The sequence below is a fragment of the Mirounga angustirostris genome, unplaced genomic scaffold, assembly GCF_029215605.1.
Source record: "Mirounga angustirostris isolate CCGP_5_RB_7025 unplaced genomic scaffold, mMirAng1.0.hap1 SCAF_11, whole genome shotgun sequence".
NCBI lineage: Eukaryota > Metazoa > Chordata > Mammalia > Carnivora > Phocidae > Mirounga > Mirounga angustirostris.
The window spans coordinates 108344444-108371367 of NW_026991719.1; the positions used below are offsets into that span (position 1 = coordinate 108344444).

The following is a 26924-nucleotide window of genomic DNA, read 5'->3' on the forward strand; positions in this document are numbered from 1 at the left end:
TTAGGTTAAAATGAACATCAAAGGACATCCTTTCAAGGTGACAAGAAGTTATAAATGACCAACAGGAAACAGGGGGAGGAGGCGATTTCCTTACAGATGGTAGGTAGGCTTTATAGGATAATTACATGTATAGGAGTCTTTTTAACATACCAGCTAGAAACATTTAGTCCTCCCTATGCTGCCTTGTTCTACGATGCTCTGTATTGCTCATTTAGCATATCCTAATCTGCTCTAGGGGAGCTTAGCCTTTCAGACCTAAAGTTCAAGTTTTCCCCATCCCCCCAACCCACTCTATGACCCCTATTTGTGCATGCGTGCATGCAGCCCTGTTTTCTGCTGAGCCCCCCTTCCCTCATTCCTTTACAGGTTCCCACATGCAGCCCTGGGACACTCCACAAGCTTCACACTGGAGACAGTCTCCTGAACTGCTCAAATGAACACTTTTGTGTAAGGCCACACTACTGCATCTTCTGTAGGTCATTTTTCATTTCCTTTAGAGTCACAAAAGAACATCCTTTCTAGTACCTTTGTCGTACCCTGTACAATGCAGCCTTGACCAATAAGAGCTGCTTTTGCCTAATCTATACCCCCACCCCCACCCCACCTCCGCCGCATCCTGCTTTGGCAAATAGTAGGTGTTCAGTTATTTGGCATGTACTCGGTGTTCAGTTATTTTTGTTTAAGGAAAGGAGATGAAAATATAAAATGGGGCAGATAACAGCAAATAAACATGTCCATAGCCCTAGATCTGGTCACTTCCATTTGACTTATCAGATCCCTGGAAAAAAAAAATGGTTTTTAAGGAGACTTGTCTTTCATTCCAGCCACCCCGTTTTCCCATTAGTTTATTCATTCTGAACTGCCAATAGGATTTCTTGGTGTTTTGCCTCTAGTGAAAATATGACTAACGCTCTGGTTTATTTATGTAGAGGCAAAAGAGAGAGTACATCACCCTTCAGCTTTCACCACTCACATTCAGACCATTTGCTGAAACAACCAAGAAATCCCAAGTGAACAGAAAGTAAAAGAATTTATTAGAAAGCTACTTACCAAGATGTTGGCATGAAGTTTGATGAGAAAATGCTTTCTCTTAAAACTCAACTTGCGGATTTTAGCCCAGTTGAAAGTATTGATCTTTGTATTTCCCTGTAATGACAGGCATGGCAGATTTCAAGGTGAATGTCAGCACAAGCTGGTTTGGAAGACAATGAGAACCCGCTAGAAAACGCACTTCATGCATGGGACCATCCTACCTCTTGCACAGACTGATCCTATCATACTAGGTATGACTAGGTAGAAGCTGTGGCCAAAGAAAACATTCGAGGGAGACATAAGGCTGCTCCGAAATGCAAGCAAGAAGGGGTATGCCTGGGGAAGGTTTCCAGCCAGGATAGGGAGATCATGGGAGGAAGGGATGACTGCCACCCCATTTACTCAAACACCTTCCATAGCTCCTCACTGCATGTGTCATCGAGTCTAAACACGTTTGGCTGGGGTGTCCTGCCTCAGCTGTATTGAACATCCAGCCTTCTATCCCACTGATCCTAAAAAACACCCTTCCATCCAACCCTGTACCTTCCTTCCCAGAGGGCTCCTCATTCTCCTTACCCAGAATTGCCTTCTCCATAGTCAAGCTGTCTTGCCAGTCTGGTAGCATCCCCTCTAAAATATTCTGTTATATATAGTTATACCTATATATAGGTACAACATATATATATATTTGTGTGTGTGTGTGTATATATATATATATATATTGTATATAGTTATACCTATCCATTTGTTGGTTGGTCGGTTGCTTGATATTTGTTTGTTGACATGGTCCAAAAATCAAAGGTATACAAAAAATATATACATCGAGAAGTCTCGCTCCCACCACCATCACTCCTATATCTGTCCCTCTGTACCCATCTATCCATTCTCTATGGGTAACCACATTTATTAGTTTGTTATGTATACTTGTCGTGCAACTTCAGGTAGATAGGATAGATTAGCTTTTGATTACTTATTGACTGATATTGATCACTATTTCTCTGGTCTCTCCAAATAAATTGTATCTTAATGACCGGAGCCATAGGTCATGCTTAACATTAGTTTGTTGACTGTGCCATCCTTTACCTTTCTTGGGGCCTTTGTCTGTGTGCCCTTTGTCTGGAATCCCCTCCCTCACCTGCCAACCCTATCTCTTTGATCTGGACAACTTCCTCAGGTCTTGGCTTAAAATTTTTTAAGTTTATTCATTTACTTATTTTTAGTAATCTCTACCCCAATCGTGGGGTTCGAACTCATGACCCCGAGATCAAGAGAGTCGCAAGCTCTTCCAACTGAGCCAGCCAAGGCATCCCCTTAGCTTAAATGTTAAACCCTTTTCACACGTGTTACCTTAGCACCCCATACTTCTTCGAGCACAAAAACATGGCATTTGTTTAAAATTGCTTGTTTCATTGTCCGTCTTCCACCTATTAGAATGCAAGGTCCATGGGGCACCTGGATGGCTCAGCCAGTTGAGGGTCCGACTCTTGATTTCAGCTCAGGTCATGATCTCAGGGTGCTGGGATCGAGCCCCGTGTTGGGCTCTGCACTCAGCAGGGAGTCTGCTTGAGGGTCTCTCTTCCTCTTCCTCTCCCTCTGCCCCTCCCCCTGCTCATGTTCTCTCTCTCTCTCTCTCAAATAAATAAATAAATAGATCTTTAAAAAAAAAAAAAGACTTTGTAGAATACAAGGTCCACGAAGTCAGGATCCCTCCTGTTTCCCTCTGCAGCTCTAATATCTGGCACAGGGGGCTATACAGTAACTGTACTGACGGAAGGATGAATGAAGGAATAGTTGCTGCCCGACTCTGTAAATATACTCAAACCCACTGAATTGTACAGTTAAACCGGATGAATTGTGTAGTATGCAAATTATATCTCAATAAAGCCGATTTTGTTTGAAGAATGCAATACTGAACACATACAGAGTACTCAGTACACAAGTATTCTTTGACTGGATTTGGGGTGGGACAAAATAGACTGGCTACGTCATTCCACACTGTCCACAGAAGTACTCCCGCCGGAAGAGCTCACAACTAACATGACAGCCTTGCTCCCCTCCGCTTCCCCATTTTCTCCCACGCAGTAGGACCGATGGGGGGCGGTTAGAGTGGAATGGGTAAAATTCCTTCCCGGGGGAACAGCTGTGCCTGTGGCCCATTGGGTCTTTTGCCCACCCGTGTACTCTTGTGCTGCAAAGTTTACAACCCGAAACATGAGAAGGCCAAGATTCTTCTAGCCGAGTCTGCTAGAAGACTTGCTTCGGTGCTCTAATTTGGTCCCTGCGGGTTGTTTCTGGTGGATTTGGACAAGGTGAGTGCACTTGGTGTCACAGCCGAAGCTTTTAGATGCCAAAATCCATATTCGTTTTTAGGGTCTACAAGTTCCAAAGGGCCTCTTGACTTTCTCTCTCCACCGTGCTGGCCCGATCGAATGTGTGAGCTCCTCAGAGTCACAACAGCCCGTCAGAGGCCACAAAGGGAAGCAAAGCACATCGAGGGGAGATACTCGCAAGTATCCCCTCCCTTTCTGGCTGGTGGTAAGACTGAGGGGCGAGGTCACCTCAGGAACGGACACCCACGTTGGAGCCAAGATAACCCCCAAAGCTGCAGGCCTTTAAAGTTGTTACCCGTAACACCAGTATTCCCATGTGAGCGACAGCCAGGTGGATCTGCATGCCTTCGCCGTCACTGGCGGGGTGAGGCCTGATGCCGTACATATCCAGCTTCCTTGCTATATCCAGTAGCAGAATGTCAGCTTCAGCTGGGCTCCTGCCACTGCAAAGGGAAATAATTTATGAGCCTAATAAATGCAGCAAGAAAGACACCTCCGCCCTAAGGGCTCCGTGAGGAGCTCAGTGTATTCTTGAGCCCGAAGCTTCTCTGACTTAAGGATTTGCTTTTAAGAGTCTGTCCCCAGCTTTCGTGTTCCCTGCTGGTGGAAGCTGGTGCTGGCTGAAGTACTCACACGTGCTTCTGATGAAAGTGCATGATCTTGCTCTCTAAACAGTCTTGGTTCGGTAAGTAGCGGGTTTGTGCCAGATGTTTCTTATCTGTTTCTTCATGAAAGTCTCCCAGTTCTGCTGCATGACAGAGAAATAACATTTTTCACATTAGCATTGAGGAGTTTAGGAATGGAGCACTCAGCAGACCCTCTGGCCTCCCCCAAACAGCCCTTTCTTTGCAGCCAATGTGGCCCTAGCCCCCCCGCCACGCCATGCCTTATATCAATTTATATTTTAGGATATGGGGGGGGGGGAACTGAGTCTTTTTCAGATCAGAAGCAGGGCGTTGCTCTGAAGTCTCAGTATAGTAAATCACAGGCACAGTGTATGTCTTACAGGCTCCGGGATCACAGATGACTATTTCTTTTCTTTTCTTTTTTTTTTTTTTTTTATTTATTTGACAGGGAGAGACAGCCAGAGAGAGAACACAAGCAAGGTAAGTGGGAGAGAGAGAAGCAGGCCTCCCGCCGAGCAGGGAGCCCGATGCGGGGCTCGATCCCAGGACCCCGGGACCATGACCTAAGCCAAAGGCAGATGCTTAACGACTGAGCCACCAGACACCCCCAGATGACTATTTCTTTTTTTTTTATAAGAGATTAATTTGTTTTTATTACTTTTAGTCCCCGATATTTGAGGTTGTTTCTTTTTTCTTTTTTTTTTACATTTTTTTTATTCTTATGTTAATCCCCATACATTACATCATTAGCTTTAGATGTAGTGTTCCATGATTCATTGTTTGTGCATAACACCCAGTGCTCCATGCAGAATGTGCCCTCCTCAATACCCACCACCAGGCTAACCCATCCTCCCACCCCCCTCCCCTCTAGAACCCTCAGTTTGTTTTTCAGAGTCCATCGTCTCTCATGGTTCCTCTACCCCTCCGATTTCCCCCACTTCATTCTTCCCCTCCTGCTACCTTCTTCTTCTTCTTTTTTTTTTTCTTAATATATATTGCATTATTTGTTTCAGAGGTACAGATCTGAGAGTCAACAGTCTTGCACAATTCACAGCGCTTACCAGAGCACATACCCTCCCCAGTGTCTATCACCCAGTCACCCCCCACTCCAGCAACCCTCAGTTTGTTTCCTGCGATTAAGAATTCCTCATATCAGTGAGATCATATGATACATGTCTTTCTCTGTTTGACTTATTTCGCTCAACATAATACCCTCCAGTTCCATCCATGTCGTTGCAAATGGCAAGATCTCATTCCTTTTGATGGTTGCATAATATTCCATTGTGTATATATACCACATCTTCTTTATCCATTCATCTGTCGATGGACATCTTGGCTCTTTCCACAGTTTGGCTATTGTGGACATTGCTGCTATAAACACCCAGATGACTATTTCATTAATTCCTTCCTCCACACTCTGTTTCTGATCTTTTTCTTCTCACCAGTCACCAGTCACCCAGGGTTGAACTGGGTGCCCCTCCCTCGCCCCCCCTGCCCGCCTCAAATTCTTGTGGAAGTCCTAAACCCCATACCTCAGAATGTGACTGTATTTAGAGATAGGGCCTATAAAGAAGGGATTAAGTTAAAATGAGTCCCTAAGGTGGGCCCTAATCCAATCTGACTAGTGTCCTTATAAGAAGAGGAAATTTGCCCCTGCAGAGAGACACCAGGAACAGGGGTGCACAGAGCAAAGGGTAGGTGAGGATGCATCCAGAGGGCAACAATCTGCAAGCCAAGCAGAGAGGCCCCAGAAGATACCAAAGCTGCGACACTTCAGGCTTGGATTTCCAGCCTCCAGAACTGTGAGAAAATACATTTCGGCCCTTTAAGCCCTCAGATCTCTGGTATTTTGTTATAGCAACCCTAGCAAACTCATACGGGCCCTTAATCTCACTCCACCCTGACTGTACATTATCAGAAAAGGAGACTATAAATGCCCAGTACCGCGCGAGCCAGCCACAGCCATTCATCACTCTGTACGAAACAAGTAAAATCCCAGCTATCTGGAGTCCCCAGTAAATGAATCATTCTGGAAATCATTCTGGCTTTTCCAAATCACTGGCTGCTTATCCCTGATCATAATCTACTCTTTTCTAGATGTCTCTAGTTTACTGTTATAAACATCTGGCATAGCACAATACCTACAGAGGTGATTGGGGTATACAGGAATATCTGCCCCTATAGTTAATGGCTTCAAAATGTTTCGATTTTTGAACTATTGTGTCTTCTTTATAATTTTTATGCCTTTTCCCTCTCTGTCAGATTGATATGAATCACTTCCTGGTTACTGACTTCTCCCGAAAAGGTCTCCACACTTGGTTGTAATTATGACTGCTAACTGAGAACCTAGATATCCAAAACTATTAACATTTTATGAATTGTAAGAGTAAATACATTCTCCGTGAAATCCTGTAACTAAAATACATGGACATGGGACACTGATTTTGAGTGCTGGAAACTTACTTCCTCTTTTCTCTTGATTTTTTATTACATTTTAGACAGATGACATGCTCGCTGACATGCTCATGACAAATGAGGTATGTAGTGTATATTTTTTAAAAGTCACATTATTGAAAAAATAAAAGTCACATTATAATGAAAATCCTCATGTAACAAGCTTTTTTAAAAAAGGCCAAATCAATGGCTTTTTAATTTATTTTTTGCCAAAATTGATAAACATACAAATCTCATTAAAACACAATCAGGCCCATATGATTTCACTGATTAATTCTATCAAATATTCAAAGAAGATATGAAGACCAATTCTTCACAAACTCTTCCAGAAAATAGAAGAAGAAATATTTACCAATTCATTCTATGAGGCCAGTATTACTCCGATACCCAAACCAGACAAAGTCATCACAAGGAAACTACAGATCAATGTACCTCATGAATACAGAGGCAAAAATACTAGTAAACTGAATCCAGAAACATAAAAAAAGGATTACACATCATGACCTAGTGGGATTTATCCCAGGATAGCAAGATCAGTTCAACTTGTGAAGATTAATTAATGTGATATACTATTCCAGTAGAATAAGGGACAACAAAATACATTATCATTTCAAAATGATGCAGAAAAGCTTTGGAAAAAATCCAACACCATTTCATGATTAAAAAAAAACAAAAACATGCAGGGATGCCTGGGTGGCTCAGTCGGTTAAGTGTCTGACTTTTGATTTCAGCTCAGGTCATGATTTCAGGGTCATGAGGTCGAACCCTGCATCCAGCTCCACACTGGGCGTGGAGCCTGTTTAAGATTCCTTCTCTCTGCCCCTCACCCACCCCCTGCTCTCTCTCTCTTTCAAAAAAAAAAAAAAATACAATAATAAAAAAGTTTTAAAAATCCAAGAAACAAGGAATAGAAGGGAACTTCTTCAACCTGATAAAGTTTATCTATGAAAAACCTACAGGTAACATCATATTCATACTAAATGGTGAGAAACTGAATGCTTTCTCCTATGACCAGAAACAAGACAAGGACGTCTGTTCTTGTCACTTCTATCCACCATTGTACTGGTGGCTCTAGCCAGTGCAATTAATCAACAAGAAAAAATATCAATAATTTGCACTGAAAAGGAAGAGATAATACTGTCTTTACTTGTAGTCAACCTGGTCATGTGTGTGGAAAATCCTGGGAAATCCACAAAAAACTCCTAGAATATAGGAGTTCATCAAGGTAGCAAAATAGAAGATCAATATACAAAAAGTACTTGCATTTGCATACACTAGCAGTGAGCAATCCAAAAATGAAACTAAGAAAGTTCTATTTACAATAGCATCTAAAAAAATAAAATGCTCAGGAATAAATTTAACAAAAAGAAGTATAAGGCTTGTATACTGATGATTACAAAACATTGCTGAGAGAATTTTTTAACAGATCTATATAAATGGAGAGACATTTGAGGATCATGCATTATATATTATTAAGACTCAATATTGTTAAGCTGGTAATTGTGCCAAAATTTATCTATAAATTCAATGCAATTCCCACCACTTTTTTTTAATATAAATTGATAGATGATCTTAAAACTTACATGGAAACGCATAGGATGCAAAATAGCCAAAACAATTTAGAAAAAGAATGAAGTTGGAAGATATACACTTTCCTATTTCAAAACTTAATACAAAGCTACAATAAATAAGACAGTGTAATAGTGACATAAGGACATATAGATCAATGGAACATAGTTAAGAATCCAGAAATAAACCCTTACATTAATGGTCAATTGGTTTTTTTAAAAAGATGCCAAGACAATTCAATGGGGGAAATGATAGTCTTTTCAACAAATGGGGAAAATGGACAACCACATGAAAAAAAAAAAAATGAAGTCGGATCCCTACTTCATAGCATACATCATACAAGCAGACAAAAAAAAAAAAATAACTCAAAATGTCATATATCTAAATCTAAGAGGCAAACCTGCAAAGGCTCTGGAAGAAAACAGGAGAAAATCTTTGTGCCCTTAGGTTAGGCAGAGTTCTTAGGTACACCAAAAGCACGATCCACTAAAACATATTGAGAAAGGGGAATTCTGCCAAAATTAAAAACTGCTCTACTCCAAAAGCCAGGATTAAGAAACAGAAAGTCAGGCCACCAAGCTGGAGGAAAATTTTTCAAATTACATATCTCATAAATGATTTTTAATCAGAATATATAAAAATCTGGCTGGCTCAGTTGGAAGAGCATGCGACTCTTGATCTCAGGGTCATGAGTTTGAGCCCCACGTAGAGATCACTTTAAAAAATAAATAAAATTTAAAAAGGGATATACAAAAATCTCTTAAAATTCAATAAGAAGACAACAATCCATTTTAAAATGGGCAAAAGATCTGAAAGGCATTTTGCCAACAAAAACATAGGGACTGTTAATAAACAGATGAGAAGGTGCTCCACATCATTACTCACTAGGAAAATGTGAATTATAATTGTAATAGGATATCTCTTCATATCCACTAGAATGGCCACAACCAAAAAAAAGTAGATAATACCAACTATTGGTGAAGATGTGGAGAAATTGGAAATGTGATACGTTTCTGGTTTTATCGTTACAATTTGGAAAACAGTTTGGCAGTTTCTTAACATTTTCAACATAAATTTACCTGAAGATGAGGCAATTACCCTCTTAGGAATCTATTCAAGAGATAATGAGAATGTGTCCAAACAAAGATTTGTACATGAATGTTCATAACATTATTCATATTAGCTAAGCTGGAAACAATCCAAATGTCCACAGTCAAGTACAGAGATGAACAATATGGGGCATGTCCATAAAATAGAATACTACTCAGCAAAAGAAAGGAAGAAACTGCTGCGATTCATGCTAGAACATGCATGAATTTCAAAAATCTTATGCTGAGTGAAACAAAGCCACATAGATGCAAAAGACCACATATTTTATCATTCTCACTGAAATGTCTAGAAAGGGCAAAATCTATAGAAACAGAAAGTAAATTAGTGGTTACTGGGGCTGAGTGTGGGAACAGAGTCACTGCAGATGGGCACGAGAGGTCTCTCAGTGTGATGGGAATGTTCTAAAACTGGATTGTGGTAATGGTTGTGCAACTTTGTAAATTTACTAAAAACTGCTTAGTTGTAGTCTTTAAAAGGGTGAATTTTATGATAAGTAAATTATACCTCAACAGAGCTGTTTTTGCTCCCTCGCTCTCTCTCTCTCTCTCTCTCTCTCCCAATAAAATAAAATCTTAAAAAAAAATTAGACACACACACACACACACACACACATCACCCCTACTATTTATTAAGCACAAGACCCTGACCCTATGTTGACCCTAGGAAAACACAAGAATGCATAAGACTGCTGGTTTTTCACTCCATGCAAGACTATGACAATCTAGGAGGAGACCTACAAAACACAAATGAGTAAATATCAGCAGTCAAAGAAGATAGCAAGTGTTCTGAGCATCTTCACTGTTACCACACTGGCCCAGAGTACCATCACCTCTTTCTACTGCAATGGCCTCTTCTCTGGTCTCCCCACTTCCACCATTCCCTTGGAAGGTTTTCACCCTGGCGGCCAACATGTTCCCATTAAAACCTAATTCAGATCATCTCATTCCTCTGCTTAACATTCATCAGTGGTTTCCCATCTTGTGTGGAGTTATGTTCTAGGTCTTTAATAGGCTTCTAAGGCCCTCCACGGTGACTCTCCCCCACCCCCCAGCTCCAGCCAGCCACAAAGCCTGCTTAAATGTTTCTTGAACACTCCTGGCACACTCCCACCTCAGGCCCTTTGCACAGGATGTTCTCTCTGCCTGGAACAACCTTCCAGCCGATTTCTGCAAGGCTTGCCCCTCTCACCTCCTCCAAGTCTTTGTTCACCTGTCACGTTCACAGTGAAGCCTACCCTGACTACTTTATTGAAAAATTCAGTCCCCACCCCCAGGATTCCCCATCTTCCTTCCATATGTGATTTTCTCTGATGCACTTACCACCTTCTAACATACATGATATATTTCCTTATTTCGGTTATTGTCTTGATGGTCCTCCACTGCCAAAATATGAGCTCCATGAGAGCAAGGCTTTGTGTCTGTTCACTTCACTGCCGTGTTCCCCGTGCCTATAACAGTACCTGCCGTGTGGTAGGTGCTCAATAAGTTTTTGTTGAATGAATGACAAAGAAGTTACTAAAAGCGTTCATAAAAAGGATGTGTAAGAGAGACTTAGGCAGATGAGGTCAGCATGTGGAGATTCTTGAGTGCCTAGGACATAAATATCGGACGAATGAATAAATGAGCAAATGAATGAACCTCCTGCTGATGTTCTGCACACTGCCTTAGCATCCAGTGACATGCACTGTGAGGAGTGGGACTCACTGAAACTTTAGATTTTTCCCTATGGAAAGAACTTGTATTGACAAATTATCCTCTAGAAAAACTGAAGCCCTCTGTGCTATACCTCAAATGGCCACTAGGGAATGCCCAAATCCATAATGCGCAGCTATTAAGAATGAAATTGGGCTCCCCAACATTGTTTTGTCTATCCGCCTTACCCTGTGCCCCCCACCGGCCAAGCATTCAAAGCCCATCAGTATGACGCGTAGTTTTCTGCCACCTCTCCTAAACAGACCCCATGCTTGAGCTGTACCTGAGCTGCGTCTCTGCCCATCACTACCTATCCGATTCCTACGTGCCCCTTGAAGGTCCAGCACAAAAGCCACCCCCTCCAGAAGCCTTTCCTGATTACTATTGCTCTCACCGTCCACTGCATTCCTGATATCCTGGGGCTGTTGTCACCTGTCCCAGGCAGGCATCCCTTGGTAAACACTGATTTAGATACTGTCTCTATCTATCCAAGCACTTCATTCTGGTGTTCCCAGTGAAATCAGAAGTCTACCAGCTCTGGCCTGTCAGGAAGGTCAGGGACAGAGGTCAACACTGAACTTGTGAAACAAGCCAAAAAATGACGTTAGGATCCCGCAAAAGTGGTTAAGAACAGCCTAATCTTGGAAGGCCTCTCTAGGAGAGAGAGAGAGAGTCCACCGGCCATAGGAGACGAAATACTATCTCCAGCTGCCTCGACCCCGGCCTTAGGGGTGCAGGAGAAGCCTGGCCTGCCCAGCTTCACCCCCTCCCAAGCAGGCCCCCACCGTTCCCCGGGTCTCCTTGTCCCTGCCTTCGTTATTCAGCCCTAGTCCAACTACTTGGCTGCCAGCAAATGGGGAACTCTAATAGACGCCTGGGGCCTTTTTCCCTTTTAGCCTCTTTCACCTGCTGTCCTCTGTGCTTTGTTCTCCAGACTCATGATAAAGAGCAACGCAAAAATCCCATCAAACATGACAATGTGCTGCAGAAAGCACGTACCAGAAATGCATCCTGGGGCAAGCAGAGAGAGAGTGGAGCTTGCCTGGCAAAATCCATGCTGGGACAGATTAGTCCAACCCAGCTCCAGGACAGCAAGCCCCAGGCGGGGGGGGGGGGGGGGGGGGGGGGTTACACCATGATAGCAAGAAAATCGGCATTTACTTTTAATCTACGTAACCACTCTGTGAGAAGGTACTCTTGTCACTATTGTAAAGACTAGGAACCTGAGGCACAGATAAGTGAGGGGACTTCACCCAAGCCTACAACAGCTAGAACATAGCAGGGACTGGAGTTGGAATCCAAAGCTAAGTGATTCTAATGTCCAGCCTCTTTCTACTGGCCCATGCGGATTCCGTACACCTTTTGCCCCTTTCTCTCCTCCGTAGGTCCTAACACAGGATGGACACAGGAGGGCGGGGGGGGGGGGGGGGGGCGGTGCTCCGCTCCTTTGCTCGGTTCTCTATCTGCCTGACAGGTCCCGAAGCCGACGTTTGCTACTTACATTGTAGGATGTGAGATGCCATCAACGCTGTGCAGTTCTCACTGCATGGAAGCCTTCCTAGAGCCAAATCCTTCTTTATTTGAAGAGTAAAAAGATACCTGAAAAGAAGTTGGGGGAAAATCTCTTGAGAAAGAAACAGGAACGAGAGAGAATCGTTTCCTTTCTCCCAGATCCAAGATGTTGCAAGAAAGAAACGGCACCCCAGACAGTGAGATGCCTTTTTGGGATGGTCACTAATGCATGAGCTTTGCTTCAGCCCCAAACCAGCCCCAGACCGCAGCTCGGCTGCTCCAGCATTTTGGCAGGCCCTACAGCCATTAGGAATCACCCCGGCTAAATCCTCCCGCCAGTTTGAGGGAGTTGGCCAATCACCCTCTCGTGGCTTCTGCCACTTAGCAAAGCCACATACATACCCAGCCCGAGAGGAAGGGAGATTCAGCAAGACCAAGCCCGCTCGGGCCGCTGTTTACCAAATGCTATCAAGCACTCCCTTTCAAAACAACTTAGGTTGGTGGGGCAGGAACAATCACCCGCCTTTTACAATTATAGAAAGGCAGAGGTTAGGTGATTTTGGCAAGGTCATTTTGCCCGAAGATAGTGAAACTGTGGCCAGATGTCAGGTCACGCACTGAACTGAGGCCTCCTCCTATCCAAAAGATTGTGTGGCAGGAATCAGGGACGTGATACCACGCTTCACCCGGACCACCTTCTCCATATCACCAGAGCCCGGCCCAGCACTTGGCACAGAGCAGGCAGGAAATTCCTATGTTCTGAATGGAATGAAGCCACGCTGCCCTTTTGCCCACGGAAGGCTCGTCAGGGACCCAGAAAGTGCAGGTAGGTACCAGAGCTTTGCCAAAGCGATTGCATTTGCCCCACACTTTTAAGCCCTTATCAGCAGAGAATCAACTTTTGAAAAGATGTGTAAAAAGAAGATTCTATCATTGACCGCTTTCTTCCGTGGTCCAAAATTGGTTCCAATATTTTATTTTATACACTCAAACATTCATGGAGTATCTACTGTGGGCATTTCCCAATATAAGATGTGCCTTTCTAAATAACGTTTTATCTGGACTTTTTTATTTAAATCAATTAAGCCTTGAAAGCAATGTGGTAAATCAAAATTAATTGCAGGTGATGGATAAAAATCTAGATTAGAAAAAGCAAGTAAAATTAGGAGGTGATTATTCAATTTATAAATGCGCTCTTCATTATAAACCTTCGAATTATGAGCTCCCCTAATGGGCTAGAAATGACTCAGAAAATTTATATTTGCATACCACTCTCAGAAACTCATGGATTGGCCCCAAACAAGGCAACCTTGTGAAGTCAACTATGGTTAAGTATCTTCAACCGAGGAAAAAATAAAGGAAGTCCAACCTTTGCCATTGCCTGCTTTCAAATATAGATGTAAATGAGAATAATAGGCCTCGAGTGCTAAAGGGAAAGAGAATCTCATTTTGCTCCTAGCAAGCAAGAAAGGAAACTTCTTGTCATTTGACACGTTCCTTGCTATTAAGAGGGCAGCTGCCTGCTACAAATACCAAATCCTCGCTCTGAACAGCTGATGAATCATTTATCATCGCATTGATTTTCTCATTCTCTTCTTTTTGGCGGCGGGGGGAGAGAGTTTATCTCCATTAAAATTGGTCATAATGTGAGACTCAACTGAAATGGGTTAGCAAGTGCAAACCGATACAGATACCAAGATATCAGGTTATCTGGGAAAGTGGCCTACAACTCACAAATGTGGAAAGAGGGGGCGAGCCAGTGACAGACTTGTGAAAAGTGACGTCTGCAGAGACCCTTCAGCAAACAAGGCCCCCTGTACAAAAGGGGCAAAGAAGAACTGGACTTGTTGTGGTGGGGAAGGCCCGGCCAAGTCACTCTAGCTCCCGGGACCGTTTCCTCCTCTGTGAACCAGGAGGGCTGGGCTCGATGATCGCCTATATCCCTTGTAGGGTAAGATTCTAGAGTCTAGCAAGCACATTCGGGTTTGGAGGAGTGTTAGGTTGACAATGCATTTTTGGAGAAGTAGGTTTACGTTTTGATTTTGAAGGGCATTGTGTATAAGCATAAATATACTCTTTTTTAAAATGTTTTATACTGGTGACTTTTTAACTTTTTCATTTTTACGAGTGTAAAATATTTTACCTATCTAAAATTATGAATAATGTATAATTATAAATAGTTGTTAAAATTATATAAAATTATGAATAATTTATAATTATTAAAGAATTATAAAATTATCAATGATTTATATTATACATGATAAATAATTTATTTAAATCAGTTTTTAAACTTTATTTTTTTACTTTTTAAATTTTTTATAAGTATACGTCATCATCCCTCTCTACCTATGGGATGCACACACACACATACACGTGCGCACGCCCGGTTTTCAATATCCACAGAAATTAGCTGGTATCACATTTGTGCCATCAAGCAGCCCTCTGGTTGGAACACAGATGCAATGAAGGCAAGCGCTCTTACTGTTGTAGCAATTAATGGCAGAACCCCAGGCTGGCTGCCCTGCTAGATGCCACCCTTCCTTCTCCCTGAGGTCCCCACCCTTTGGAAGATTAACACTTTGGGGACCAGCCAGGCCCATCTTCTCTCCAGCTCCTCACCATCTCCTGGAGAGTGACTGAGAGCCAAGCTTTCCAAAGAAGGCTAGAAGCCCATTCTCTGATAAATGGAGAGTAATGATTCTTAAGTAACACCATGCAGCAGACACACAGGGAAGTTACTCTACCTTGTAAGCTCTTCTCGAAGATGTCCCGGGTCCACTGGGAAAAATTTCACCATAAATTTGAAAACAACCTCCTTAGGATCTTAAAACACAATATCTCCATAAGTTTTTTTTAAATGTCCATCACAACAGTTACAGGTCTTTACATGCACGCACACACACACACACACACACACACTTCCCCTGTCCTCTTCCCCCCTCTCCCATCACTCCCTCCCTCAGACTTTTCTTTTAAATTTCAATTTTTCACATTTCTAAGATGGTGCTATCTCTGGATTGTGTCTTTATGTGGAAAGCAATAGGGAAAGTTCTCCTGCCCCCCCCTTCTACCCTCTCTCCCTCTGAGTTTCTTTTTGTAAAGCTGCGCCTCTTTCTGGGCCCTACTGGGTCCTCTAAGAAGTGTCCCGTTTAAAAAATATATACCACTTGCCACTTGGGATTCTGCATTCCTGGCTGAGAGAAGAGCCCAGCTTTAGAAGCAGGTGATTATCATCTGGCATCAAGCATCTCATAAGGGGAACTAGAAGTGGCTGGACTGCTGCTTCTTTGTTGCTTAAAATCTGCTTTAAGAAAACACATCTACTTGCCTTCACTCCTACTCGCATTTGAAAAGAAGAAAAGAAACTCTTTGCATCAAAAGCAAACGCATCCGTGCACCATTCGCAGCAGGCGTTCAGCAAATATTTGTCAAGTGCCTATTCTAGGCCAAGCATTGTCCTAGGAAGGGCAAGCCCTCATAGCCCGGTAGAAGAGGCAGCCCCGCAGACGGCTGCGAGCACTGAGTACCGAGCACTGAGTACCGGCCAAGCCCGAGAGGGAGGACAGAGGGCTCCAGTTAGATCGGAACTGTAGATGAACAAAGAGAACGCAAGGACATCCTTACACAGAGAAAATCTTTCTTTCTTAATTTGAAATTCCGGTGTAGGTGGACATCTTTTCTTTTCCCGGAGAGCCCTACGCCTGAAGGGAGTTTGCCACCGTCGGGAGAGGTTGGAATACGAAGGGCCTGCTTCTCCCTCTCCCTCTGCTGCTCCCCCCTGCTTGTGCTCTCTCTGTCTGTCTCAAATAAATAAATGAAGTCTTTAAAAACATAATAATAATAATAAATAAAATGCTGTGGGAGCAGACAGAACCAACACGGAGAGGGCAGGTAGAGCAAAGAGACAGGACAGCATTTCTCAAAGTGTTGACTGAACTCCCCCTGCATTCAGAAACACCTGTGGAATTTAACATGCAGGTTGCCTGCCCCCAAACCCAGGAACGAGGCCTGGGAATCTGCATTTGAACAAGTGATCCTAATACACACTGCAATTTCAGAACCGCCACACTAGGTGGTGAAATACGGGGTGGGGGGTGGGGGAGATTTCGTACATAGCAGGCACCCGAATGTGAACTGAAACAAATGGACAAAGTCTGTGGCATGATAAAACTAAAACATCTTCAGGCAGAAGGTGAATGGCATTGAAGATTGACATTATAAGTAACAAGGTCAGGCTGCCTAAGATGGGCCAGTGGGGCACTTAGATTATTTTAAGGAGCTCAGTGGGTTAAGTGTCTGTCTTTGGCTCAGGTCCTGTTCTAGGGGTCCTGGAATCGAGCCCCTAGTCGGGCTCCCTGCTCAGTGGGAAGTCGGCTTGTCCCTTCGGCTTTGCTCCCCTCTCCTTCTCATTCTCTCTCTCTCTCTCAGATAAATAAAATCTCTTTAAAAAGGATTGTTTTGAATTAAAAGCAATCAAAACCCAGTCAATTCAGGACATGCTCTTCACCTCCCCCTCAACTGGCTAAACTTAGGTTGGAAAGGAGAGCCTGTACCAGGAAGAGAGCAATCACCTTAGATAACTACATTCTAATATGAACTAGGTGTGGTAGACAGGGAGGGACCTCCCAAGGCCTGTTTGATCAAAGTCCTCTATGTCCCATTGTTTCTGAGCGGGGGCCCAGCCAACATTTGTTTACCAAACATTTACTTTTTCTTCTTCCTGTGAATTGCTTTCTTTCCCTTTGAAGTCCCAGACCCCTACCCCCTTCGTTCAGGATGACACATTGGCCTCATTTTGTCTGACTGTAATTTCCATGTCTGTGTGGCCTCCCCATACGTACGAGATTAAATTTGAATTTTCCCTGTTCATCTGTCTCTTGAGCCAATCCCCAGAGTGCTGTCATTACCCGAGTTCTTCCAATCTACCCGAAGACCCAGCAGCATGATTTTTTTTCATCTTGGGCAAAATTAAAATGATTTTTTTAATTGCTACATTCACTGACCCTGTGAAGGATTAAAATAATGCCTCAAAGCCCCTTTTCTCCCCTTATATTTGGTGAGGAATAGCGCAGTGTCGCTGAAATGTTTTCAAGTTGTAACTGGGAATTAGATCCCTGCAGTGATTTCCCATACTTACTTTTTACTTGCTTTGTGATGGGCTTCAGCAGTTCCAACCAGACCTGTGATAACATTAATGAAAAAAATGGGTAGAGCATGGCATTGAGTGAGGCTTTTTTTTTTTTTTTTTTTTTTGGTAACAGATAAAAGTCAGCACAAAATAAACAAATACCAAGGCTATTTAGACCCCCTTCTAAAGATAGATAGAAACAGCAGTGTCAAAGAGATGACATACCTCCACGACCCTCAATCAACTCCCTTGTATTTTTCCAGTGACAGTGAACGTTGTCGATCTATAAACTTTGTTGTTGACATTTGAATCACTGCTCCCCTGCCTAAGTAGGGTGACAAAGGTGTCACATCCAAGGCTCATTAGTTACTACAAAGACTAATGAAGGCATTTGGCTCTGCATTTGAATCCTGCAGCCCCCAAATGCCAGCTTAATAGATCTAATGAGCCTTTCTGGGAAGGTGCCAGATAACAGATATGCCAACGCAGGACACAGAGCATGTTGGGAGCTGAGAGGGGGTGGGGGGAAAGAGCCCCCTGAATCCTCACTGGTGAGGTTAAGAGTCTTCATTGTGGAGGCTGAGGTCCAGCCTCTGGGAAATCAGAACAGATAAAGCAGAGGTTGCTGTTCTCGGGGTGACAGAAGAGGAGCAGAGGGGAGAAAAGTTTGTTCGGTAAACTGAGATGATTTTATTTTATTTATTTTTATTTTTTTATTTTTTTGTGAGAGAGAATGAGAGACAGAGAGCACGAGAGGGAGGAGGGTCAGAGGGAGAAGCAGACTCCCTGCCGAGCAGGGAGCCCGATGTGGGGCTCGATCCCAGGACCCTGGGATCATGACCTGAGCCGAAGGCAGACGCTTAATGACTGAGCCACCCAGATGCCCCTTCTTTTCTCATTCTTTTTTTTTTTTTAAAGATTTTATTTATTTATTTGAGACAGAGAGAATGAGAGAGACAGAGAGTACACGAGAGGGGGGAGGGTCAGAGGGAGAAGCAGGCTCCCCGCCGAGCAGGGAGCCCGATGCGGGACTCGATCCCGGGACTCCAGGATCATGACCTGAGCCGAAGGCAGTCGCTCAACCGACTGAGCCACCCAGGCGCCCCCTGAGATGATTTTAGATAGGCGAGGAGGGAAACTTGTTATTAAATCCAGGCATCTTGCAAGGGTTTGAATGCTTTTTCATTTTTCAGTCAGGTTTGAGCCCTACATACCTAGCCGCAAACTGCATTTCAGAGGCAATTGTAGACACAAAGAACCCTATAATGAAACCAACTTACATTATTTCCAGAATGGCTACAGAATTCTAATCCGAAATACTCCTTTTCAGCGAGATTGAGGTGGCTGCAACTCAGGTTAAACAGCGCCTTCCCGGATGACTTTTGCTAAACAAAACAGAGAGAGCATAGCACAGTTTGCGTTCCCAATCTGATACTGTTAGGCAGTGTGGAAGGACGGGTAGGAGCCCCCCAACTCTCTGCAGACACTGTTTCCTGTAAGCACCATTTAGAGGTCCTGCATCCTCTCAGAGGACGATGTTTTACAGATAAATATACAGGCATCGACCTGTAGATTGTTTTAGGTGCCCCCCCTCCCCCTCTGAAAAGCCTCAGACTCTTGACAAACCCTCTTGGAAAAAGAGAGCCTTGCACTTAACTATGGCAAGATCTGCAAATCTACCCTTTCAATGGAATTCTTTAATCAATTCATCCCACAGGCAATTTGAATGATTTCCCCCAAACTGACAGTTTAATCAAGATGCAAATCTGACCTGCTTAAAACCCCTTCTGTGGCTCCCCTCAGGATAAAGTCTATACTCTGGCTCGGGAGGCTGGGCCCTCTCTGCCTCCCGTGGCCGTGCCTGCCCCTCCATCCTCTTCTCTCGCCCCTGCCCCTCGCTGGCATTTTCCTTTCTAATAATCGCAGCCCGCTCTGCCCCACACCTGTCAAGTGGTTTCACACCTCATGCTTCTGCTCCTGTCATTCCTTCTCCACAGACCGCCCTTGCCACCCTTCTTTGGCTTGGCTCACTCCTCCTCAGCTCGGATGCCGTCTTCCCTGGAGAGCTTGCCCTGATCCCGATCAGCGACAGGTTGAGTCAAGGGCAACCTCCGGGCTCCCAAGCACCCTCGCTTACCCCACACACGGCACTCTTAACCCAGGGTGTCTGTCTTCCCCCATTCCACTGAGTCCCTTCATAGCAGGGACCTCGCTTCATTTTTCTTGTGACTCACCATGGCTAACTCAGAGCCTGGCACCTACTAGGGACTCTTGAATGTCTGTCGCTCTGACATGAGACTGGCCCACTAGGTCACATGAGTTCCTTGAGTAGACTTCACTTTGCAGCCTTGCCCACCAAATCTCCCACCAATTCGTTCACATAAGGCCACACATCATTCCCGCCCCCCCCCCAAAGCCCACGGACATGGTGAGCACAAAACAGCCCCTTTTCTGGGCTTGAGCTTTGAAGTTCTCTCTCGGAAAATCTCTTTTCCAGCGGAGCGCGGCTGGGGCTGATCTCCAGCCGCCAGCGTGGCTGAACCCGAGGGTAGCTGTTGCAGGGAGGACTGTGATGGGAAAATTGGGCCCTGGCGGGTAGGCACAGAGACAGGCCGCTGAGAACCCCTAGTTAAAGCCAAGTCACGCGGTGCCCATGGTGCCGCTCAGGAAGCCGAGCAAGGGGAAATGGAGTTGGAAATCACCGACCCATAGAATTTATGGCAACCTTGAGAGGTCAGAGAGTCCAGCCACCCTCCTCCCGCCCCCTACCCTCTCCCTCAAGGCAGTGCCACGGCTGAACGGGGGGGGGGGGGGGGGGGGGGGGCCACATCTGGGATTTAATAGCTTCCAGGAAGGCGGCCTACCCCACCCCCTTCCCCCAGCGACCCCAAATCCTCCCCTCTCCCCTGGACCTCGCTCCACTTGGTTACACCGTCCAAAGCTCCACCGTCTCGAGATGCATGTGGGTTAACCAGGGTCCTATTTTAAAATGCAAATAAGCCACCGGGGGTGACACCTCCTGCATCCCCAGCACCTGGAGAGAGCCAAGGGGGGGGAGAGGGGGTTGGATTTTATGTGCGAGGTCACGTTGGAGCTATGGTCCTGGAGAAGGGGGTCAGCCCACACAGAGTTGGGGGGTGCGCAAGGGCATGAAGGGCATTGGGGGCCAGTGGAGGAGGGGGCATCTGGGAAGGAGGAGGGAAGGGGGAGTTTTTGCCTATGTGGCAACCTTGCCTAGGGCAAGTGCTGACACAGACCATTCCAGACAGATGAAATAGCTCCTATTTTTAAAGTCCTCCAGACAAGGAGCTGCCACGGGATTTTTATTATAAGAAAAAAAAAAAAGAAGAAGAAGAAGAAGAATTTCTAAAGAGAGATACGACAGCAATACTTTATCCGACACCAAGGAAACATTTCAGTCATGAGGACCAAATTCCGTCATAGACTTTCAGTTTCTTTGCAAACAATTTCAGAAACTCAGGATTTTCCTTTCTCCTCATTTTTGGATTCTTTTTTTCCATCGGAGTATTTAATCCTCCCCATCAAGGCTGCCACATTCCATGTGTTTGTATATTTAAAGGTTTCTGCTGTCCCAAAGAATATATAGCCATTCTTGTAAGGATTCCAATCAAGCCTTCCTTTTTGCTCCCTTCCATGTTTATAAGAATAATCTCCTGATTCTTCTACCCCGGCACATGTTGCCAACTGGCTCCTAAAGCCTATGCATTTAGAGGTCAGGCGCTCACGTGGCTGGGGCTCTCCACCCCCACCTCGGGAGAGGCATTTCCCTTCAGCCCTCCAGAATGTACGTCGAAATTGGCCAGGCTTGTGGAACGTGTTGCATAATAGGCAAGGTCTTGGTTCTGTCTCAGCGTGCAGGCTTTAATGTTTTTTAACCATTATAATCCAATCCCGCGATTTTTAGGTTGAGATTATTTTTCTCATAATAACTCTTTACATACAACTTTTCTAGACTTTTTTTCCCCCCCTTTCTGGACTTTTGATCCTCTTTTCCATTGCAAGTTCTTGTTTAAGCTGACACTGTCAACATTCTAATCAAGCTCTTTAGTGGATCTAAATTCTTTACTACCAGTCCTCCCACTCAAGGAATTGGAACCACAATCCTGAATCTTGTTTTACCTTTTCCCTTGGATTACAGAACAGCGTCTGCCTTAAAAAAAATACACACATACACACACAGTTGACCCTTAAGCAACACGGGTTTGAACTACATGGGTACGCTTATATGTGGATTTGTTTAGATAAATATAGTATAGTACTGCAGTATCTCACTACAAATGTATTGTCTCTTCCTTATGATTTTCTCAATAACACTTTCTTTTCTCTGGCTTTATTGTAAGAATACAGTGTAGAATACACAGAACATACAAAATCTGTATTAAGCGATTGTGTTATTGGTAAGACTTCCAGTCAACAGTAGACTAAGAGTGGTTAAATTGTGGAGGAGTCAAAAGTTATACATGGATTTTCGACCATGTGAGGGGTTAGCACCCTTAACTCTTGTGTTGTTCAAGTATTATATATATATATATATACATATATATATACAATTTAGGACTTTTTAGATTTTTCTTTTTTTTTTTTTTTAAGATTTTATTTATTTGCGAGAGAGAGAATGAGAGACAGAGAGCATGAGAGGGAGGAGGGTCAGAGGGAGAAGCAGACTCCCTGCTGAGCAGGGAGCCTGATGTGGGACTCGATCCCGGGACTCCAGGATCATGACCTGAGCCGAAGGCAGTCGCTTAACCAACTGAGCCACCCAGGCGCCCCAAATGAAGTCTTTTTTTTTTTTTTTAAAGATTTATTTATTTATTTGAGAGAGCGAGAAAGTACATGAGAGGGGGGAGGGTTAGAGGGAGAAGCAGGCTCCTCGCCGAGCAGGGAGCCCGATGCAGGGCTCCATCCCGGGACTCCAGGATCATGACCTGAGCCGAAGGCAGTCGCTCAACCAACTGAGCCACCCAGGCGCCCCTAGGACTTTTTAGAACTTCTATTTATAATCGCCAATTTACCAACTCTGTTTCAATCATAACATTGATTTCTGGACGCTCCAAACCCCTCTTCTCATGGGAACAACAAACATTCAAGGTGGTTACCTGTACAAAACAATCAACCACAGCCTTTACTCAGCTAGAGCCGTCATAGAACAATTTGTTAAATCAAGCCCGAATTGTAATCCTGCTCCACCCACTTACTAACTGGATGAATCGGGGAAAATCTTTTAGCTCACGGATTGACCTGCCTTTTGCAGGCACCTGAAAACAGAGACCATGTGTTTGAATACCTGACGGTATGTACAGTGCCCGATAAAGAGTGGACATTCAATAAATGTTTGCTGAATAAATGGATGGATGGAGCCAACAGTTAACTTGATTCCTGTGCATTAGTAAGACAGTTCTCTCAGGAGGAAGAACAAATTAGTCACCGTGTGACTTAGGGCAAATTACTGACTCTTTCTGAGCCTCAGTTTACTCATCTGTAAAATGGACATAATAGTAGTATTGTCTCATAGAGTTGTGAGAATTAAAGAAGATAATTCACATCAAAGCCTTTAGTACAGGGCCTGGCACATCATAGGACTTAAGCAATGCACATGTATAGATAAATGCGTAGAAGAGTCTGGAAAGATACACAGCAAATGTTAATAGCATTCTCCCTGGAGGGAGGATAGATTTAAAGGGGAACTTCGGGCGCCTGGGTGGCTCAGTTGGTTAAGCGACTGCCTTCGGCTCAGGTCATGATCCTGGAGTCCCGGGATCCAGTCCCGCATCGGGCTCCCTGCTCGGCGGGGAGTCTGCTTCTCCCTCTGAACCTCCCCCCTCTCATGTGCTCTCTCTCTCATTCTCTCTCTGTCAAATAAATAAAATCTTTTAAAAAAATAAAAAATAAAAAAATAAAGGGGAACTTTAACTTTTTACTTTGTGAATAGCTGGATATGTTTTTAATGAGCAAGGACAGTAGAAACTCTCTTAACCAAATTCCACTCAATCATGCACAGAGAATGCTTTACATTCCCTGTTAATTTATTTATTTTTAAGTTTTTATTTTTAAGTCATCTCTACACCCAACATGGGGCTCGAAACCACGACCCTGAGATCAAGAGTCCCACGCTCCCCCGACTGAGCCAGCCAGGCGCCCCTGCATTCCCTCTTTAAAGTACTGGCAGGGCCTATGTCATGATGAAAGCCCATGACCAGTAGGCTACTCTAATGGTTGTATGCTTCTACACCCATCAACTGAGTTCCATGCTCAATAATAATTATTTTCTGGAAAATATTTTTGATAATTCTACTTGCTATTGTAATCACACAATTAAATTGTATGTACACCAAAGAATCATGAACACTAGAAGCAAGGATTGTTTCTATGAAAACTAAGTTCATCACTTTGCAAAAACTCAGTAGGGGGGAATCCCCAAAACTGGGCCATCAAATTAGCTTTGGATATGACAGCAGTAAAATACGGGGTGGGGGGAGAAAACTCCGGAAGGATTCTGTACTCAAATTGCTTTGCAAGCACCCACATTCTTTCTCCACGTTAAGTAAGCAAATGCTGGAAATCATAGAGGATGCATTACGGGTGTGGTTTATGGAAGAAAGACAAAAGGAATCAGACAGAAGTCCTTACTCAAAAAAAGCTTTGACCCTATAGCAAAAGACTGGCAAATGAATAACAATGTATATGTTTTATGTCAAAATTAGAAGTTTAAGGGGCACCTAGCTGGCTCGATTGGTAGAGCGTGCGACTCTTGATCTCAGGGTTGTGGGCTTGAGCCCCCGCTGGGTGTAGAGATGACAAAAAAATAGAAGTTTAAGGTGTCTATGTGTGTGTACTTATTATAATTTTCTGCTTTAACAAATTTTATGGATTAACTGACCAACAACCACCTTTGACCACATTAGATAAAGGAGATTCTAATGTATTTACATCTTGACTGTGTACTTTAAAAAAATATAGACTGTCATTAAGGTTTTGGGAAAGGATGAACTGGAACCAAATACAGCATATTATTAATAATAGCATAATCGATTATTTTCACTTCTCCTGTTTCCAGTGCTGATTCCCACATTGAAAATATTTCTCATGTTCCCCGCAGGAAACTGTTCTTGAAGTCACAGATGGTTATCACTCGTTCTCCTGACTATATGGCTATGTCTTATTTTTATCCCAAAATCTGACTGGATTAGCCCCGGCTGCCACCACAAAACGCCATAGACTGGATGGCTTAAACAACAAACATTTAGTTCTCATTTAGTTCTGAAGACTGGAAGTTTGAGATCAGAGTACCAGCATGGTCAGGTTCTGTGAGACCTCTTCCTGGCTTGCAGATGGCTGCCTTCTTGCTGTGTCCTCACCTAGCGGAAAGGTAACTCTTTCCTCTTCCTCCTCCTCTTCTTCTTCTTTTTCTTCGGCCACCGGACCTATTGGATCGGAACCCTACCCTTATGATCCTATTTAACCTTAATTACTTCCTAAAAGCCCTATCTCCAAACACAACCACAGTAGTCCCATTGGGGGTTAGAGGCTCAACAGACAAATTTGGGTGGGACACGATTCGGTCCACAGCATTTACCCAGCTGGATGGCCCACTTTAGTTACCATATCTGCTCTTTATGACTTTGGCTCTTTCCAAACATTAAATCCACTCTCAAATAATGAAGATTTAGGAGGCATTTTGGAAAGAATGTGCCTGGTTACAGAAGGCCAAAACAGAGTTCCAAGACTGTGCTGAGTACCTGCAATAAATATGAGGAGGTGGCTAAGAAAGCGGGCCCTGGAGTGGGACATAGCCGGCTGTAGGTCTGCTCTCTACCTGCTAGAGGAATGATCTTGGACAGGCTATTTCATCTCTCTGAATTTCAATTTCCTTAATTGTAAAATAGGATTGTCAGAAGCCAAACACGAAAGGCCATATGTTCTATGATTCCATTTATAAGAAGTGTCCAGGGGCGCCTGGGTGGCTCAGTCTTTAAGCGTCTGCCTTTTGGTCAGGTCATGATCCCAGTGTCCTGGGATCGAGCCCCGCATCAGGCTCCCTGCTCAGCGGGAAGCCTGCTTCTCCCTCTCCCACTCTCCCTGCTTGTGTTCCCTCTCTCACTGTATCTCTCTCTGTCAAATAAATAAATAAAATCTTTAAAAAGAAAAAAAAAAAGAAGTGTCCAGAACAGGCAAATCCATAGAGACTGGCGGGGGGGGGGGGGGGGGCTTCTTTTGGGAAGAATGGAAATATTCCGGAATTAGATAGTTGTGATGTTTGCATGACACAGTGAGTATACTAAAAACCACCAAATTGTACACTTTAAAAGGATGAATCTTATGGTATGTGAATCTCGTCTCAATTTTTAAAAATTCATAGAGAGCATCTAATGAGAATATTGATGTCGAGGGCTTTACACAGTGTCAGGACCATAGGAAGAGCTCAAAAAGAAGTGTTGACTGTAGGATGACCATCGTCCAAACTGGCACATTTCTGAGGCTTGACAGGGGTACTAGTAATTATTATATTGTCACAACAGGTGTAAACCAGGACCGTCCTGGACGAACCCTGATGTATGGTCATCTAGCTGTTAGCATCCAGATCACCCAAGGGGTCTGTTTGGACAAGGGCAACATTCACTTGAATATTCAAGATCTGGAATATTAAGGATCACACACATAAGTGTAAGTGTCCCCTCATAGAAACCAGTGTGTGTGGATCAGTCCTTCATTGGCAAGTGAATGAGTTGCCTTTGGGGCGTGTTAACACTCTGACTCCACTTTTTCATAGGTCACTCTCCACATTTAACAGCCACACACAAAAAAAACAGGAAAACGCCTTCATCAGTCTTAGCCTTCTCCTTAATAAACCGTTTAAAAGCTAATCCCTCACCTCCCCTTTAGCATGTTTTTCTCCATTCTTTATTCTCTTTACCCAATTCTTTTTGTTTTTCTATTGTAATCCACCCCCCCCTTCCCCTGGCCCAAACTCCAGGCTTACTTCTGATGCCCTTGCCTTTGTCCTTCTATGTATGCCTTTACTCTTCTGTGACCTTTCTCCCTTCTCTTTGATGCAATACACATTACCGAGCACGTGCTCTGTGCCAGGTACTTTCCTGGGCTCCAGGGTTACTGGAGTGAACTGGACACAGGCATTACCATGAAGGAATACGTAGCAGGCTGGCAGGCCAAGCAGGTGCATCAACAGGTAACTGCAGTAGCTGGGGCTAAGTGCCCTTGTGGAAGCATGCAAGCAGGGGGTAATATGAGATCACATCCAACGGGCCCCAAACCCAGAAAGATGGGAAAGGGCATAGCGCAATGGATTCCAGCTTGGGCGGGGGGCGGGGGACACCTAACCCGAGACAGGAAGCAAGAGTTGGAGTTAGCCAGGTGAAGAGGAGGCTAAGAGAAGGATGTCAGAGGCGGAGATTAGAGAGCCTGGTGTGAACGACACTGCCATGAGGTGTTCCTA

General features: G+C 44.0%; 1 protein-coding gene across 1 annotated transcript in view; it reads right to left on the reverse strand.

Annotated features, from left to right (window-relative positions):
* FRMD7 (FERM domain containing 7) overlaps window positions 1-26924 on the reverse strand; it is a 39602-nt gene that overhangs the window by 4496 nt on the left and 8182 nt on the right. The window contains exons 2-10 of the mRNA XM_064573623.1: window positions 24761-24894; window positions 22486-22569; window positions 18733-18837; window positions 17462-17504; window positions 15069-15147; window positions 12314-12411; window positions 3996-4110; window positions 3658-3805; window positions 1051-1146 (exon numbers count right to left, since the gene is read on the reverse strand). Of these exons, the coding sequence (XP_064429693.1) occupies window positions 1051-1146; window positions 3658-3805; window positions 3996-4110; window positions 12314-12411; window positions 15069-15147; window positions 17462-17504; window positions 18733-18837; window positions 22486-22569; window positions 24761-24894 (902 nt within the window). The remainder of the gene's footprint in view (window positions 1-1050; window positions 1147-3657; window positions 3806-3995; window positions 4111-12313; window positions 12412-15068; window positions 15148-17461; window positions 17505-18732; window positions 18838-22485; window positions 22570-24760; window positions 24895-26924) is intronic.